The 18,183-nt window shown below is 38.6% G+C and overlaps 1 protein-coding gene across 1 annotated transcript in view; it reads right to left on the reverse strand.

Annotated features, from left to right (window-relative positions):
- Positions 1–18,183, reverse strand: part of CDC73 (cell division cycle 73) — an 84,817-nt gene that overhangs the window by 50,116 nt on the left and 16,518 nt on the right. The window contains exons 8-10 of the mRNA XM_029230149.1: positions 15,867–15,965; positions 14,025–14,103; positions 12,323–12,387 (exon numbers count right to left, since the gene is read on the reverse strand). Of these exons, the coding sequence (XP_029085982.1) occupies positions 12,323–12,387; positions 14,025–14,103; positions 15,867–15,965 (243 nt within the window). The remainder of the gene's footprint in view (positions 1–12,322; positions 12,388–14,024; positions 14,104–15,866; positions 15,966–18,183) is intronic.

Here is an 18,183-nt window from a genome sequence, read left to right on the forward strand (position 1 = left end):
ATATATGGGCTCACCCACACTGCAAATAAAGCAACATATAAGTAAATATATGTTGACAAAAAGAAAGTACAAGTATTCTGGAAATAATTACTATAATCAGTTCCACAAATGTGAAGGTCCCTCACATGACAGTGCATTTCTAAGCAGGGACCATGATGCTGAAGAAGATCAAGAAGTGTTAACCTTCCTCAATAGAAATTCAATGCAGATGAAACCCCTAGGATCATTTCCCAAACAGACCAGTTTACCATGCTATGTTCCAGAACTCTAACATGGTTAATAGAAATTCTTGAGTCCAGTCCTCCTTAGCGTTGAAGAAACATCCAAAAGTCCACTCACTTGATAAATATTTACTGAGAGCCTAGGCATTAAGACATGAGCTGTAGATACAATGATAAACAAAAACAATCATTAAGTTGCTGCCGTAATACTCCTTTGACAGAGAAAGCCATGTAACAGATCTTCATATAAATAACTGGAAAGGACAACTATGATATCTGTCATGAAGGAAAGATACACAGTGCTTTGCAAGCATATAATGGGAACTGACCTGACCTATGGTCAGAAAAGCCTTCTCAGAAGAATCGTTTGTTAACATCTAAGAAATAACTAGATGTTAATCAGGCAAAAGGGGAACAATTCCAAGAAGAAGGAACAGCAGGTACAATGGCCCTGAGGTTAGAGTAAACCATGGCACAAAAATAAAGAGGAAGATTGGTATGAGCTGATGCCAGAAAGGTAAAAAGAGAGAGAGACAGGTAAACCCTCATGAAGACTTGTAGTACCTATTAAAATATGGCTTTTAATCCTAAGAGTAATAGTAAGCCAATGAAGATACAACAATACTTAGAAAATAGAAAAAAAAATTGAGGCTAGTGAATGCCTAACAGCTCCTCTCTTCTTCAGTGTTTGAGGCATCCTGGCTGCAACATGAGAACAGAATAAGGAGACGCATGAGTGATACAAAAACACAAACTAGGAGACCACTGCATAATCCAGGTAAGATACAGAAAGAGTTGGACCAGGAAGGACGGTAGTGATCCGGAGATAAGAATTCCAGAGATGTGGGGGCTTCGCTGGTGGCGCAGTGGTTGAGAGTCTGCCTGCCGATGCTGGGGACATGGGTTCGTGCCCCGGTCCGGGAAGATCCCACATGCCACGGAGCGGCTGGGCGCGTGAGCCATGGCCGCTGAGCCTGCGCGTCTGGAGCCTGTGCTCCGCAATGGAAGAGGCCATAACAGTGAGAGGCCCGCGTACCGCAAAAAAAAAAAGAATTCCAGAGATGTTAGCAAGTGCGGTCCACAGGCCTTCACGACGTGTGGATACTCGCGGTGAGGGAGAAGGCATGAGTGCCAAGGCCTAAAATCCTGGCCTGGGCACTGAAGGCATGAGGAGAGAGAAGACGCTGTACAAGAACCTGATTCGCCAAGGATAACATAATAGTGAGCCACTGAAAAATGTATAGAAGGATTGTCAAGTGGCACTGAGGGCCTATATATTACAAAGCATCAATAACAATAATAAATCTTAACTACTACTCCACATGCACATGAAAGGATGCAAAGTAACTAAAAATATACGGATAACATGGGCTTAAGAATCACTCATTCAGGGGCTTCCCTGGTGGTGCAGTGGTTAAGAATCCACCTGCCAATGTAGGGGACATGGGTTCGAGCCCTGGTCCTGGAAGATCCCACATGCCACAGAGCAACTAAGCCCGTGCACCACAACTACTGAGCCCACGCCCCACAACTACCAAGCCTGCGTGCCTAGAGCCCGTGCTCTGCAACAAAAGAAGCCACCGCAATGAGAAGCCCGCGCACCACAACCAAGAGTAGCCCCCGTTCGCCACAACTAGAGAAAGCCCACGTGCAGCAACGAAGACCCAACGCAGCCAAAAATAAATTAACTAATTTTTAAAAAAATCATTCATTCAATACTTTTCAAGCAACACCTATGTGCCCACTACCCTGTTCTCAGCACTGGGGAGATGGTGGAGGGCAATAAGATGTGCTTCCTACCTTTGGATCTTCATATTCGAAGAAAATCGTTAATGTAAACAAATAAATAAGATTACTAGCAGAAAAAAAAGTGGGAGGTCTTCCTGGAAAAGTAACCTTTAAACTGAGATCTGAATTTTGAGGAGCCAGTCTTATTAAGAGCAAGAGGAAGAATGATCCAGGCAAACAGAAATACAAAGACAACGGCCAGGAGGTTGAGAAGAACTTGACATGTCTGTAGAAAAACAGAAAAAAGCCAGTGAAGTGGAACTCTAGAGTAGAGAGCTGTGGATAGAAATCAGAGGGGCCCCTAATATGGATGGGAAAAAAATTCACAATTTTATTTTCACCAGCCTCTAACAGAAACTGACATTTCCTTCTTTCATGAATGAAGGCAACAAACCACAGTACTATTAACAACAGTTCTGACTTTGTTACCAACAGAAATCAAGTATTTTCATATCACATTACTCTTACAGATATCTTGAAATACTATGTATGGTCATACTTTAAAATTCTGGAATTTATTAGATTTGTCCCTAGATCTTGTTACATAATGCATCAGTAAAAGCAACACAAAGTACAATACCATGTCATAAAGTTATGTTTCTCAAAATTTTGATAATTTTATTTCAATAAATTGGTTTTCTTTGTTATCTTATGTATTTTATTTTATGCATTAAAAACATTATTCAGAGAGAGGAATCATAGGATTCGCCAGTCTACTAAATAGGTTCATGGCACCAAAAAAAAATAATATTGCAAACTTCTAATCTAGAATAAAAGACATATAAGACTCCTATCAACTAAATGCAACTATTGGTGCTTGTTTGGATCCTATTTCCAACAAATGAACTGCAAAAAAAGATTTTTCAGAAAAATCAAAGAAACTGGAAAATGAACTGGGTATTAGATGATACCAACAATTAATGTTTATTTTGTTATATGCAATAATGCCTACATTAAAAAAAAAAGTCCATGTTTTTTAGAAGTGCAGAGTAAGTAGGAACAAAGTGTCAGTGTCTGGGTTTTGCTTCACAGTACTTCAGGAAAAAAGGGAGCTGTGGAACAGCTGAAATAAAAGTGGTTAAAAAATAATTATAGAATCTGTGTGATGGGCAGATTTTAAAAATCATACACTATTTTCTCTAATTATACTTATGTTTGAAATTTTTCATAATTAAGAAAAATGGGGGGGCTTCCCTGGTGGCGCAGTGGTTGAGGGTCCGCCTGCCGATGCGGGGGGCGTGGGTTCGTGCCCTGGTCCGGAGGGATCCCGCGTGCCGTGGAGCGGCTGGGCCCATGAGCCATGGCCGCTGGGCCTGCGCGTCCGGAGCCTGTGCTCCGCAGCGGGAGGGGCCACAACAGTGAGAGGACCGCATACCGGAAAAAAAAAAAAAAGAAAGAAAAATGGGGGGTGGAATTCAGTAACTGCTTTGCAAAACAGAGCCCCTTAGAGGGGAAAAAATTGCAAAGGGGCACTGTCTGTTGGAAGAAAATTAGAGAAAGATGCTCCTTTCTCTGGGCTGATGATGTCCTAGGCCAGGCCACCTAACTTGAGGAGGGTGCAAGCTATCTAAGGTGTTTTCCTCTTTCTTCCCCCATTACGTTCAGGGAAGACAGTAGGCATCATTAAAACTTGCTTTGACATTATTCATTATTCACCTTGTGAGTATGCACCACCTGTCTAATGGCATTTATTTCAAAGAAAAAATAACCTATTTCCCATTATATCAACTGTCCAGGCCTAGAAAATTAGCCTTTGATCAAACCAGCACATCCTGACATTAGAAACAGTGATGGTTTAGGAAAAATAATAAGTTATAGTCTTAAGCTAATGAGCACTGATTGCGTTTAGTTTTCATACTCAGAGAATCTGACGATTCAGAAGAACAGGGTGGGGGAAAGGAGAGGGAAGCTAGGTAGTTGCAAACGCATGTAAATGATGCGTGCCAGGCCACTGTCGTTTTCACGACTGGCAGAAAGTTTAAAAATCTGGACGGGGTGGGGGGTGAGGGAATGCTGTACATATTTAAGCAATTGAACCATGCAAGATGGTTCCCAGGTTGTCAAAAAAAATGACTGTAACCAAAAAGAAGCCCTCTCCATTTGTGTAATATTAAGAAGTGGACTGTACACCTCTCCAGCTTAGTGTATTTAAGGCAGGCTCTGCATCGGCAGGAAGGTGGGCTTGCTAATCTCTTCTCGGCAAGCCCATTCCACCGTCCTGCTATCCTCACCTGTCATCTAACTCAGCACTCCCTCATCAACTGCTCCTCTGTCTTAGTAGAAGTGTTTTCTCAGCCTGACAGACAGACAAAAAGCCTTATAACTCTGTTTCCCAAATATCATATGCTGTCACAAACCAGGAGGATGTCTTGGCAAAAACTGATATATTCATTCATTAAGAGAAATTTTCTTTAAAAAAAATACCAAATGTCCATTCTATTTGGCTTTAAGCAATCAAAAGTTCCTGATTACAGGGGCTTCTCTGGTGGCACAGTGGTTGAGAATCCGCGTGCCAAGGCAGGGGACACGGGTTCGAGCCCTGGTCCGGGAAGATCCCACATGCCGCGGAGCAATGAAGCCCGCACACCACAACTACTGAGCCTGCGCTCTAGAGCCTGAGAGCCACAACTACTGAAGCCCGTGTGCCTAGAGCCCATGCTCCGCAACAAGAGAAGCCACCACGATGAGAAGCCCGCGCATCGCAACGAAGTGTAGCCCCTGCTCGCCGCAACTAGAGACAGCCTGTGTGCCGCAACGAAGACCCAACACAGCCAATGATAAATAAATGAAATAAATAAATTTTTTAAAAGTTCCTGATTACTAAAGTTTTATTAATAAAAATTTAATTCCTTCAGTTCCAGGAGATATATCTTACAGTTTCTCACTGCTGTCAGTCTAAAATCCAAATCCATCAGTAATAATTTTCATTTAATATTCCTGCATTTCCTAAGATAAACAGAAATAATAGTTTTAACTACAGTACACAGGCAATGGCCACTAGGCAAATGTCTCCAACATTTTTTAAATAAGTCAAACGCAACAGAATGAGATGTTAGTCCTAAAGCTGAATCAGTCATCTGTCCATCTAAAGAACTACATCGTATCCACTAGGAGATGGATTAGTCAGACACACCAATAGGAAGAGAAGTCAAAATGGCAAAGCCTATCTAAGCAGTGACCAAGACTAAAGGTTCCCTGGCCTTTGCAGTACATCTTCCTTTACTGAAGAGATGCAAATATCATTATCTCTGATCTCCAAGTAGCTTCTCTACTGGGAGAAAGTGTATGTGCTGGATAGAGGAACTGAGTGCCCACTGCCCTTGGCAATTACATTTCTCACTTGAAATTAATCAGCATTTAGCATTTCAAATGTTACTGTTTCAAAAGCTTGAACAATGAATCAATCTCTCTCGGTATATTAATATTACCCAGTTTCTCAGCCGTTCTCTGGGCCATGGCAAACTACTAAGGAAATGCCACCCTATTAGGCAACTTGGGATCCACACAACTGATCTTTGCAGGGGAGAATAATGTTCTGCACAGGCGCTCAACACCAGCTTTGATCTGTTACATCACAAAGACGGTGGTGAAAATTCTTCAGGTACTTAGAACCAGACTGTATGTCTAGGGATTGGTCTTCAGTGATCTACAAGAGGGTTCCAATGTAAAATATAAATGTAATACTACCAGTGTGCCATACTGAAGCATGTTTTTGTAAAATCTACTAACCTGTGACCTTTACACTGACGTTTAAAGCTTTAAAAAAAAAAACTATACAAACTTTTCAAAAATACTAATAATGACTCGGGAAGTTTAGAAATAAATCAAATGTGTATCACAGGTCTCCCCAAAATTGGCATCTATTACCTTATTAGACGGTATTAAATCAATTATATCTATTACATTTAATCCAGATAAAGAAAGAATGTTTCCCCAAACAATTTAAATAGTTAAGCTTTTAACATTTATTTTTCCTGTTAAAGTAACTTTGGGATGGGGGGAGGGGAGGATATCATAATATGTACTAAAGTTATTGATGAATTATAATGTATCCACAAATTTACTATCAGAATGGTTGGTTATTATAACGTAGCTCTCCATGTTAAAAGCAAACAATTCCTAAGGACACTATGAAGTATTTTGTACAGCCTTTTAAAATAAATTATAATACTCTAATCATATCAGAAGCTGAATTTTTTTGGGGGGGAGTGGCGCTTATAAAGAAAACTAAAAGCCTTCTACATAATAGAAGTTAAAATTCTTCTGAAAGGTCAAAGAGCTGCTTAATTTTAATTCTCAAACTTCGTATATTAAAATATATAAGGAACTGAATTTCAGGATGTTTATGGCAACACACATATAAGATAGAAATGACAAAAAGACACTGCAAGAAGACTGAAGCACCTATCTAAAATATCAAAATTAGGGGAGATAAATGATTAGTTTGATAGTGTCCAGAATTCACTGTTTGTAGATGACAATAAAATACTGAATTAACTCTTTCTGTCTTGAATGGTAATTTGTAAAAATGTTAAATTGACTTGATTTCAAAATAATTTTGTGTTTGATCTTATATACTTCTGCACAAACCTAAATGTTAAGAAACAAACGCATCTTCAATGACAACATAAAATATGATGTCAACAACGAGACAATTACCTGAGTTCTATGGTATGACTTTTGTCTCCAATTAAAACAAAAATAAAAATCTTAAAAGCTTTAATTCCTTAGCATTTCAAATGAGTATGTCTTCAACTTATTCACAGTAAAGCACCATTCTGAAATTTCAAAAAAAACCTTAGTTCTAAACAGTAAGATTTGTCCGGACAAGAAGCAACTAAGAGTCTTTAAAAAACAGATATTTAGGGCTTCCCTGGTGGCGCAGTGGTTGAGAGTCCGCCTGCCGATGCAGGGGACACGGGTTCACGCCCCGGTCCGGGAAGATCCCACATGCCGTGGAGCAGCTGGGCCCGTGAGCCATGGCCACATGGCCATAATGTCTTTGTAGCAATTTTCTCTCCAAGGATAAAGAACTTTACCTTAAGATAAACACACACAGCTAGAGTAAAAATATCCCAGTTACTGGAGAAGAAAAGGGTTCTCATAATGTTTAAGTAAACTAGTCTTCATAGCTTTGAATGAAAATTGTATCATTAAACATGTAATATCAAGTTCATCACTGAAGCTACAGTTGCCTACATTTACACATATGACAAGCTGAGATTATACATAAAATTATAAATTCATAATAAAAGTAGCCATCATCTATCTGTTGAGTCCTTTTTGTGTTGAGCACTTTACACAGTGCCTGTTTCACTCATCAATAATACTGTAATATAAATTCTAATATCTTTATTATAAAATAAAAACAAGACCACTGATAGAAAGGTTACATAACCTTCTGAACTTCATCAGTGGTGGAATGAGTGGAAGAGCTGAGATTCAAAGCCAGGACTGACTTCAAAGCCTTAAATCTGTGTTTCCAACTGACTGACTCCTCTTTAACAAGCTAGCACTGCCTCTATTTAGAGCAGGGATTTCATACTGAAAGGCCAATAGGGCTTAAGAAGGTGGTGTAAATAAGTGAAGAAGGCGACAGAAAAGACCAGAGTGGCGAGGCCTGAGGCTACCGGGGGAACACGTCCCAGGTGAGGAAGGTGTCCTGCTCAGGGGAAGTGGGTCTGCCACGCTGGACTGTGGGCCCAGCGCCCAGTCATGCCAGAGGCCTCTCAAAAGAAGCTGGAAATCCAGCCTGCTTACGTGACATACTCTGATTCTTTAAGTGTTGGTGAGTAAAATAAACCCTGGAATTACTGCTGTGGTAAGCGTGGGGCCACATTTAGACTGGCACAAAGAATGGCCCCAGAAGCATGCAGAGAGGCCCTGGCATGCACAGACAGGCAGGCTGTACCTACCTCTGGAAAGAAACTTTACCAGAGGCATCCTTCGAATCCACACCATTACCAGTCTCCTTCCAAATCTTTCTAAGTGCCATGCTCTTCCCACCAGGGCATCTACTCCTGCCTTCTGTTCACTCTCCCTAAAATGTGCTTTCCTGCAATCTTCAAGTCAGCCTCTACTCAAACTCTGGATTTCACTTCAAGTACTACCTCCTCAAATGAAGTGTTCCGACTTCCACAGAAAATCCTCCAACTTTAGGTTCTCACGGCACAGTGCATCTGCACACACGTGGCACAGTCATAATTTCACATCTGAGTGACTGACTGATGTGTCTCTCCTCCAACAGACCATTAAAAAAGCCCATACGCATATGTCTGGTTTTCTTCATCTTCGATGTCCCTGCACCTAGCATAGTACATGGCATACAAAAGCACTCAAGAAATATCTGCTGAAGGAAGAGTAGAGGGAGGGAAGGGAAGGAAAGTCTTGAGTAACAATGTCTTAATCAGCTACCTCCATCTCCTCCTGGCCCCGGCTCTAGGCCCACCTCCAGAGAGCACTGGTACTAGCACACTCCCATAACACTTCAAGCAGGGATGAACACGTTAACTGACCACCAAATGAGAACGAAGCAAGCTTTATAGAACAGGGAATGGGGCGGTTACTGATGTATGCATTCCTGCTTAAGAATGTAACTTGGAGGAGATTGAGATTCTGGATCCTTCTCAAAAGTGAAAGTTGACAGTGATAATATTAGACCTCTAACACAGATACTGAAAATCCACCCAAATTTACTTACTATCAAAAAAATGGTTTCCCAAAAGAGATCATAAGAACTACAATGTCTGTTGGAGTCTCTTCAAATAACGACCTTAAAGGGAAGCTTTTGATCTGTATGATTTCAGAGTGCAAAAGGTTTCCTCAAAAATGAAGACAGCAAGGTTATCGAGAGTCAATGATATTCAGTAAGAACAGAGGAAAGAATAAACAGAGGCTAGAACACGTGGCCTTTCCATGTGAACATGAAAAGCTAGATTGGGAGATTAAAATAAAGTAGTTCTTGATAAAGGATTTCCAAATCTTTATAAATAATAACAATGAACTGTGATCATATCTTTCTTATTCCCTCTCTGGTGGAACCACAGATAAGTTCCTTGCTACTACCTAACAAAAAAAGGTCTTCATCATCTCCCTTATTTACTATACAATGAAAAGCATTATCAAGTGGCATTTTCTTAGTCTAAAACGGCCCCTTACACTGAAGGAATACATGAAAATATATTCTGATGCCCCCCATACTGAACGGTTTCTACTCCCAAACAACGACTCCTAAGATAGCTTCAATTAAACTGATTCTATGCAACTCTGGTTCTTTGCAGTATTCTCAACAGAAGGGAGGAGAGGGGCAAACTTGGGGTGTAAACAAGCTTGGGAAAGAGTCCATACTCCTGTGTTCCAATTAAGAGATTTATAGGGGCTTCCCTGGTGGCGCAGTGGTTGAGAGTCCGCCTGCCAATGCTGGGGACACGGGTTCATGCCCCGGTCCGGGAAGATCCCACATGCCGCGGAGCGGCTGGGCCCGTGAGCCGTGGCTGCTGAGCCTGCGCGTCCGGAGCCTGTGCTCCGCAATGGGAGAGGCCACAACAGTGAGAGGCCCGTGTACCGCAAAAAAAAAAAAAAAAAAAAAGAGAGAGATTTATACATTAAAAACGATGAGATTCCTATAGCCCAAAATCTGCTTAATCCAGTATTTCTTAAACATTATAGAACCCAAGTGACACATTTTGGGGGAAGTGTCCCAACCCAGGAAAGTCCTCTAACTACTCTTGAAGAGGTGGTGTGCCTCTGTATTTCTTGGCACAATTCAAAAGCTATACTATACAAACTTGTAACTTTAAGGTACCAGAGCTTCTGTTCCTATAATAAACTTCAACAAATTATTATCTTTACAAAGTGTTACAAAATATACTGCCTGGGACCTAATTTCTATAGATTTCAATAACTTATGGTTCTTATGAAATATTATCAAAACACATACCCCTTCCTTCTCTGTAACAGATACAGAAAAAAACTCATTTGTATGAAAATTTTCTAGTCTGCATAATGTGACTTATTAATTTAGTCTAACATCTAAGAGAACTCTGGTGTCTTGAACTTAAAAGACATGCAGATCAATCCTAATGCAGATTGAAACTAATCTTGGTAACTCTGTACATCAACCAGGCATATCAAAACCCTGAAGAACAATGGTAGCAGAGCTGCACGTAAATTAGAAAGGAAGTCACATCTGTGCACAAAGCCTTTAACATACTCTTAACTGCTTGGTATGTCTGGGTGGATCTCATAACAGAAACTTTCTTAACTGGAGAATGAGGTAGAAAGTTGGTGAAACTTGCAAGCTCACAAACAGGTAATAATTTCAAAAGAATAAAAAAGGAGGAAAAAACATTACACTGAAAGGATAAGTTTGAGATTCAACTAAAAAGAAACAATTATCAGAGTAATTTCAAAGCCTTCAGGTTCAAAGCTCTCAATAACAACTGCTAAATGAATCAGGCCACAAGCAGCACAGAGATGCAAGCTGGGCATTAAAATATTGGAAGTACTAACAAGTTGACCATTTCTAGTCTTTCTGCTGCGTTCCTACACAGTGTCTTTTTGTGATTAGTTCTGTAAAATCACACACCATAGAACTGTTCGCCTCTTATAAGTATATTTAGGAACAAAGACTTTGATAAGGAAGTAGAGCCTTATCATTCACACATTGTTTAATTAAGAAGCTGTCCTTGGATTTCAGAAAAACTGTTCTGTAAAAAGCATCTATTAAAAACTATCACTGATTTTACCAATCGCTCGGAAGCTCAGTAATGAAGTCAATTTCATGGCATTTTAGATGAGACAAAAGTAAAACCAACAGCAGCAACAGTTAACCACAAAAAAACTTATTTTGATGGCTACACCAGGGTAACAACATCAGTTCCATAATTCACTTGGGGAATGGCGAGGAGGCAACTTCTGTCCCCAAGAAAAGGTCAATAAATAAATCTTTAAGAATTTAAGTTCAATCTTACAGCTATGAGTTACCTTTTGAAGTCAGGAAGACCCAGGCAGATCTCATAAAATGGGTGTACCTAACCTTTTACCACCTTCCCCTCACCCACTCGACTCTGGAGACACTGGCCTGCGTGCTGCTGTATGGGCCTCAATTCTGACCCTGCGTGTCTTTCATGGAATGCTTGTCACCAGGCTCTGGCTCAACTGTCACCTCCTCAGAGAGGCCTCTCTCACTCCTTTCTGTAAAGAGTCCTATCTGACTTATTCACAGCAACAACCCTAGCAACCAGAACATGGTCTGACACAAATACTCATAAGCACTTGTTGAATGAATAATGCGTCCACGTACAATTTCAATAATACAAAAACAAATCTGATGACAATTTAAAAATAAGTGTTTTAGCAAAATACATATAAAGACAAATATCAGTGCAGAAACTAAAAAAAGAACAAAGACTCACAGATAACAAAGATTATTGCATAGATTAGTGGTTACCAAAGGGATAGGTAGTTGTGAGGTGAGTGAAATGGGTGAAGGGGTCAGCTGTATGGTGTATGGTACCTAGACTTGTGGTGGTGATCACTCTGTAGCATATACAGATGTTACTACAATGTTGTACAACTGAAACTTATTTAAAAAAAAACGGGCCTTGGTCAGATCACCTAGAAATAACCATCTTTAGGACATTAAAAAAAAAAAAAGTTTGCTAAAAGTGAGCCAAAGGCTTATAATCATGGACGTCATGTATTTGGCTGTGTCAAGTATGCAACTTGCAGTATGACATCAACCACTGCAATCTGTCTTTTTAGAGCGTAAAGCGTTACTTTTTTTTTTTTTTTTTGTGGTACGCAGGCCTCTCACTGTTGTGGCCTCTCCCATAGTGGAGCACAGGCTCCGGACGCGCAGGCTCAGCAGCCATGGCTCACGGGCCCAGCCGCTCCGCAGCATGTGGGATCTTCCCGGACCGGGGCACGAACCCGTGACCCCTGCATCGGCAGGCGGACTCTCAACCACTGTGCCACCAGGGAAGCCCAGCGTTACATTTTAATAACATGAGATATTATGGCAAAGAACTCTCCCAAACTGAACCTCATAACTCCTCACTGACTTTAAATTCTCTAACCAGGTAGCATCCAATCTACTTGCAAGTTAATCAAAACAGCTTTTCTTTACACTCAGTTTAAAAAAAAAAGACACCCATGAATCAAATAATCACCCCACAGCTCTGTCAGCACAACTGGTCATTAAAGATAAATGTATGAAATTGAAAATGTTGGAGAACAAAGATTTCCTTCAACATCTGCTACTCACATAAAATGAATGGAACAAAAGAACCTCTGCATTCAGAGTGACTTACCGTTACAGACTTCAGCGTCATACCATGATAGGTGCCCATAGTGTCAATTTTGAAGCCTTCCGTTTCTATAAAGAAAGGGAGGTTACCATTAGACTTTACATATTTCATGATAAACAACAAACCTAAAGTAATAATCTACATTATATCTGACAGTTCAACAGAATAACAAAGCCTTGAATCTACTATAGATATAAACTTAAATTACATACTTGTGAAGTTAGAAACTTTAAAAGGAGTACTGGTCTCCAAAATACATTCTATACACACCAATGAGCCCAAAATGTAGAAGCTGGTTAGGACTCTAAAACCATGTTCAATGGTCATATAGTTGGTTGGAAATATCAAAAATTAGATTGAATAAAATACTTTATAACCCCCAAATTATTTAGTCCTAATATTCAACTACAGCACCACTAAAAGCATCTAATACCATGAGACCTCCTTAACTTATAAAAAGCTGTGTTCCAAAATTACAATCATTAGCATATGTTATGTAACTCACAGAAAAGCAATGTTGTAAATAGCGACAGGGACTCCAGGACAGAGGCCCAACATACCTTTCTGTGATGGGTCCGATATTAAATATTTTACACACTGCAAGCCATATAGTCTCTGTCACGACTCCTGAATTTTGCAGTTGTGGTGCAAAAGCAGGATGAACAACATATGTAAACAAATGAGCACAGCCTGATTTGGCCCAAGGAGGTTCAGATTTGGTCTGTGGGCTCTAATTTGTCAACCCCTACTTTATATAATTCGTCCCAAAAGAAAAACATTGCAGTGGATAAAAGAACACATTACTGTCTTTCTACACCATGGATTCAGTACATGCCTTTATCCAGCAAATGAAACCAGCACACAAAATTCACTGTATAAGGACAACAAACCCTTTAATAAACTTAAATGGAGATTTCAGATTATGTAGGAAAAAAAATCGTAAATGATAAACTTCTAGTTGCCTCTAACCCATTTTTTCATGAATGAAGTCAAGATAAATGAAGATCCCAAGAGAAGTTGCGCTGACATCAGGCACCCCTCACTAGCCACCTTACTGATGCGGAAATGGTTCACTATTGAATTAGCTGTGTAGCTATCACAAAACAAGTCCTCACATGCCTACTCTAAAATCTATGCTTCCCAAGTTCTCAATGTATACCTTTATAAATGGGGAAATATGATTTTATATATAGAATTTCCATTCTAAAATAAACTTCTGAGAAACAGAATTAAGGCTAATAGCAGTAAATATTTATAGATAGCTTATTATACATACCAGTTACTATTCTGTGGACTTCATTAACTAGTTTAATCCCCACAATAACACTAAAAGATAGGGACTACTACTAACGCTACTATTAGTATTGTAATGACACACAGGAGGAAACTGAAAGAGACTGCACTTAAAGTAACTTATCAAAATTATTCTGTAAAATGCTGGACAGTATTTTTAGGCTTTGAAGGCCACACGATCTCTGTCGCAATTCAAACTGCTGTCACAGCACTAAAGGAGCCACAGGCAACACAAAAATGAATGAGTGTGGCTGTGTTCCAACAATACTTGATTCACGAAAACACGTACGTGGTGGCACAGACTTGGCCTGCAGACGTTAGTTCACCAGCCCCTGCCCTGAACACCAGGCCACAGTGCCTCTCAAGTTCAGCACGGCCACGGTAAGGGGAAGACCAAAATTAAGTAACTTGCCTTCTTTTCCTTTGAATCTTTCCTGGTCGTACCTGTTGTAGGCAGCTGGAATAGGCTGCTTGGTACGCAGTGTGGGATCCTGTAGAAAAATATAATAACTATGAGTTACATGTCAATATTGTTTAAATTGTTACTTAATACTCATAATAAAAAAACACAATAAGGGTATTGTTTTCTAAGCCTTCTTCTTCTCAATATTTGAGCCAATAAGACAAAAACAAGGAGTAGACAAAAGTGGGGAATCATCTGAAGCTGATTTTCAAGATACTATTTACTGCTAGAAAATTACCATCCCTGCCAGGGACAAGGCAAAGGACCCCAAGTAAACGTGCACAAAGGCACAAAGCAAAATTCTTAGACATTGCAGAAATAAAATCGGTGTACTTAGTAATTTCATTCTAATTACTTAAATTTCTTCACAAATTAATAAACTGTCTCCAGTCATGAATTATTTTTCTTTAACAAAAAAATCTTTTAACGCAAAGCTTATTGGGCTGACACTTTGGAGCCTTTTAACTGAATTATTCCAATTATTAATCCTTATATTAAATAAATAACAATGACAATAAACCCATGTATCAATGTACAGTGTAAAACTGAAGCTAACAAAGGTGTTTTTTAAAAATACTGAGAAAAACTTGCTAATCTAATGATGTATAATTTAATTCAAAAATACTTAATATAAAACTCAGTCTAACAATCTAAAGAAGCAGATTTAAAGAATATTCCCAAAATTGCTTGGGAAATTCATGGTATTCATAAATACTGAAATATGCTTCATTTCATTGCAACAGGATGCTACCGCCATTATTACTCCAAATAAAAGATACTCATTCAAGACTGTCACTAGGTATACACTTCTATTCTGAAATGCCAAACATTAAGATTTTCAAGTATTTTAATGATTACGGAAACACACAGAATATTCAGTCAAGAAGATAACGGCCGAACTGTTTTAAGATTTGACATAAGTTTCATGCCAGCTGCTATTCAAGATGTCAACCAATTCATGACCATAGGCGCCCTGTGTTTCACCATAACGGCACCTGCCCCACTCACTACCTGTCTGACTCATCTGTATGTCCCGCTAGACTACAAGCTCAAAGGGGCTTTCGTTCTTGTCCCTCTTGTATCCTTGTCAGCAAACTGCCTGACAAATAAGAGGCACTTAAAAACTTGCCAGAAAGTCACCTCAAGTGTTCGTCTAAATACCGGCAAAAATTCACTACCTCTAAAAGGGTAAACACCAAGGATTTCATGAACAAATAAAACTACTAGTTCTTGCAAAGACTGCATTAGTACTCTACCAAATTTTGACATACTTTCAAAAATTCTATATAAAAAGATTTTATTTGCATATTAATTTTCCTTTGCTGAACCTTATGAAACTGGCTTCATAGATTTCACTTATATGTGGAATCTAAAAAAGAAAACAAATCAACCAACCAAACAAAACAGAAACAGACTCACAGATGTAGAGAACAAACTGGTGGTCACCGAAGGGGTTGGGGGGAGTTGGGGCAAAATACGTAAAAGGGATTAAGAGGTACAAAATTCCAATTACAAAATAATTAAGTCACAGGGATGCAATATACAGCATAGTGAATACAGTCATTAATACTGCAATAACTGTGTATGGTAACAGACGGTTACTAGACTTACGGTTCTGATCAATTTGTAATATATATAAATGCAGACTCACTATGTTGTGTACCTGAAACTAATATAACATTGTATGTCAACTATAAAGAAGCAAATAAATACTCTAAGATGTTTTCAAAATTACAACACGGAATAATCGCTTTCATTAAAATTACTACATAAGCAGCAAAACATTCTTACCACAGGTGCCGCATTTGGGGCCGGTCGCTGTTCAGGTGCACGCCCTTCTTCTCTGGCTTTTACTGATTGAAGAATTGCAAAAATATTCTTGGAAAAATTCTGAAACAAATGGATTTTAATTATTAAGTCTTCTTAAAATTAAATATCCAAAAGCAGTAAGTTTATTTAATAAACAATTTCAGACTCAGTTTTCTTCCTATCAATTCTTCCCTACTACATCATAATGAGGTATGATTACTACACAACTAAGTAAGAATCAACTGCTACTAGGAAATTCACCCAAAGACCAATTATTATAAACCCCGTGTTACTTATTTTCATTTTACTTAAAGTGCATAACTGGCTATAAATTCATTCATATTCTCCATTTATTCAAATATGTAACCAGGAAACAAGTTAACATTAAAAAAAATAAAAATATGGCAGATTTGTTGCCTAGGGGGCTTCTTAATTCTAAAAGAAATTAATCCTTCTGAAAGAAATCAACTACTATATTCTCTTCTAGGTATAATAAACTCCAGTGCTAATTTCAGACTGCTATAATTTTTATGAGATGTTGAAAGTTTTAAGATACTGTTTGTTAGGACTCAACATGCACTTTTCAAAGTTTTTAAGTTGGAATGAAATTTAAAAATTTAACTTAACTTTTGCATGAACAACCTTAGCAACACTGAACAAAGCTGACGAATCTGACTCCTCCTTCCTTCATGAAATATTCTTCTTTTACCTGAGTCTCTCCTTCAGTTCCCTTGGGGCTCTTCTAATTCTGCCTGTCAATCACTTATCATTTTAAGCAACATGTTTTGACTATAAGCCAAACACCTCGCTTGGCACTCAGACACAATGACGAGTAAGAGAGACGTCATCCCTGTCCTCGTGAACCTCAAATGGTTTCTCTTCTCTATACAATTAAGAATACTGTTTCTTTGGCTTGGACAGCTTGTCCCTCCTAATTACTTTTTACTATTTAGGTATCACTCTCTCCTCGTGGTTCTAGACCAAGTTAGCTGCCCTTCTTGGGTAGCATCCCTATAATGTCATATGTCACAATTACTGCTTATTTAATTTTCTCTCTCCTATTAAAGAATATAACCTCTGTGAAAGCCAGGACCAATGCATCTCTAGTGAGTGCCCACCATGTGCCTGGCTGGTAGATGTTGAATAAATATTACACAAATAAACATGTATACAAAAGGAGAGACAGCCTGAAACATAACTTTAACCATTGCCCCACTAATAGTACTTACAAGTTCCTATAATTCTTTAGGACAGCAAACAAATGTCTCACAACCCCTTCCCACTCTCGAGAATTATGGCACACCCTAAAGAGTTTTATTATATAGGTTACAATATTTATCACATTACAAATTTAAACTAAAATGTTTTTAAAATATTAATTCCTATAAAAATGAGGGAAAAAACTATTCCATGTAAAAATAACTTGTTTTTATGAAAAAGTATTTTCCAAAATGCACAAAAAGTAAGGACAAGGAAGAGTGGCACTATGTTAAATTTAGGAAACTGTTAAGGTCTCAGTAGCAGAAAGAAACCTCCCAAATTCTAATTTTCTCATGAAAGTTCGCATTTTATTACTGGCAACAAATACTGTCAGTTCCATTTCTTGAATGAACAGGCTTTCTTCCCTCATTTTTGAAAAAATGCCAAATGCACAAGTGCTCTTTGTGGAGACAATCATCACATTTTGGGATGCAGGAGTGCTTTGTATGCTCTGATTTCATCACAGAAAATACTAGAAAGACATATACTCAAAGGTTAAGATTTAATAAAATTAGTAAATTTTCAAATTTCACCAAGGACATCATTAGTAGGTGAAGAACAAAATGGCTACTAGCAAAGTTTGGTGCCAATGCTTTGATTCATGCCAAGATGCCAGCAGTTAACCAACCACTGCTTTTGCACCAGCAGTGAGAAGGTCAACACAGTGACATATGCAAATAAAATCTTAATCCTATTATGAAAATAGTTGAAAATATGAAAGTCAAATTTCATTACTTTAAAAATAATAAAGCATTTCATGAGAGACACAAACTCTAGAAGAATCAATCAAAATGTTACTAGCTATCTTTGTGTGGTAGAATTACAGGGGATTATTATCTTCCTTTTAGTGGTCTCTTTTTATCAATCTTTCAAAGATGAACATATACTAGTGTATGTAAGTTTAAAAGTATGTTTTAAACAGTATTATAAAATCAGTCTGCCTTTTTGTAGGGTGTTTGAAGTGGTAATATAACTACAAAAGTATGTAGTTACATTTTTCATGGAATTTTAAACCTGTCTTTTATTTCGGAAACTCAGA

This window comes from Monodon monoceros, unplaced genomic scaffold, assembly GCF_005190385.1.
Source record: "Monodon monoceros isolate NGI ecotype Baffin Bay Population unplaced genomic scaffold, NGI_Narwhal_1 Super_Scaffold_18, whole genome shotgun sequence".
Lineage (NCBI taxonomy): Eukaryota > Metazoa > Chordata > Mammalia > Artiodactyla > Monodontidae > Monodon > Monodon monoceros.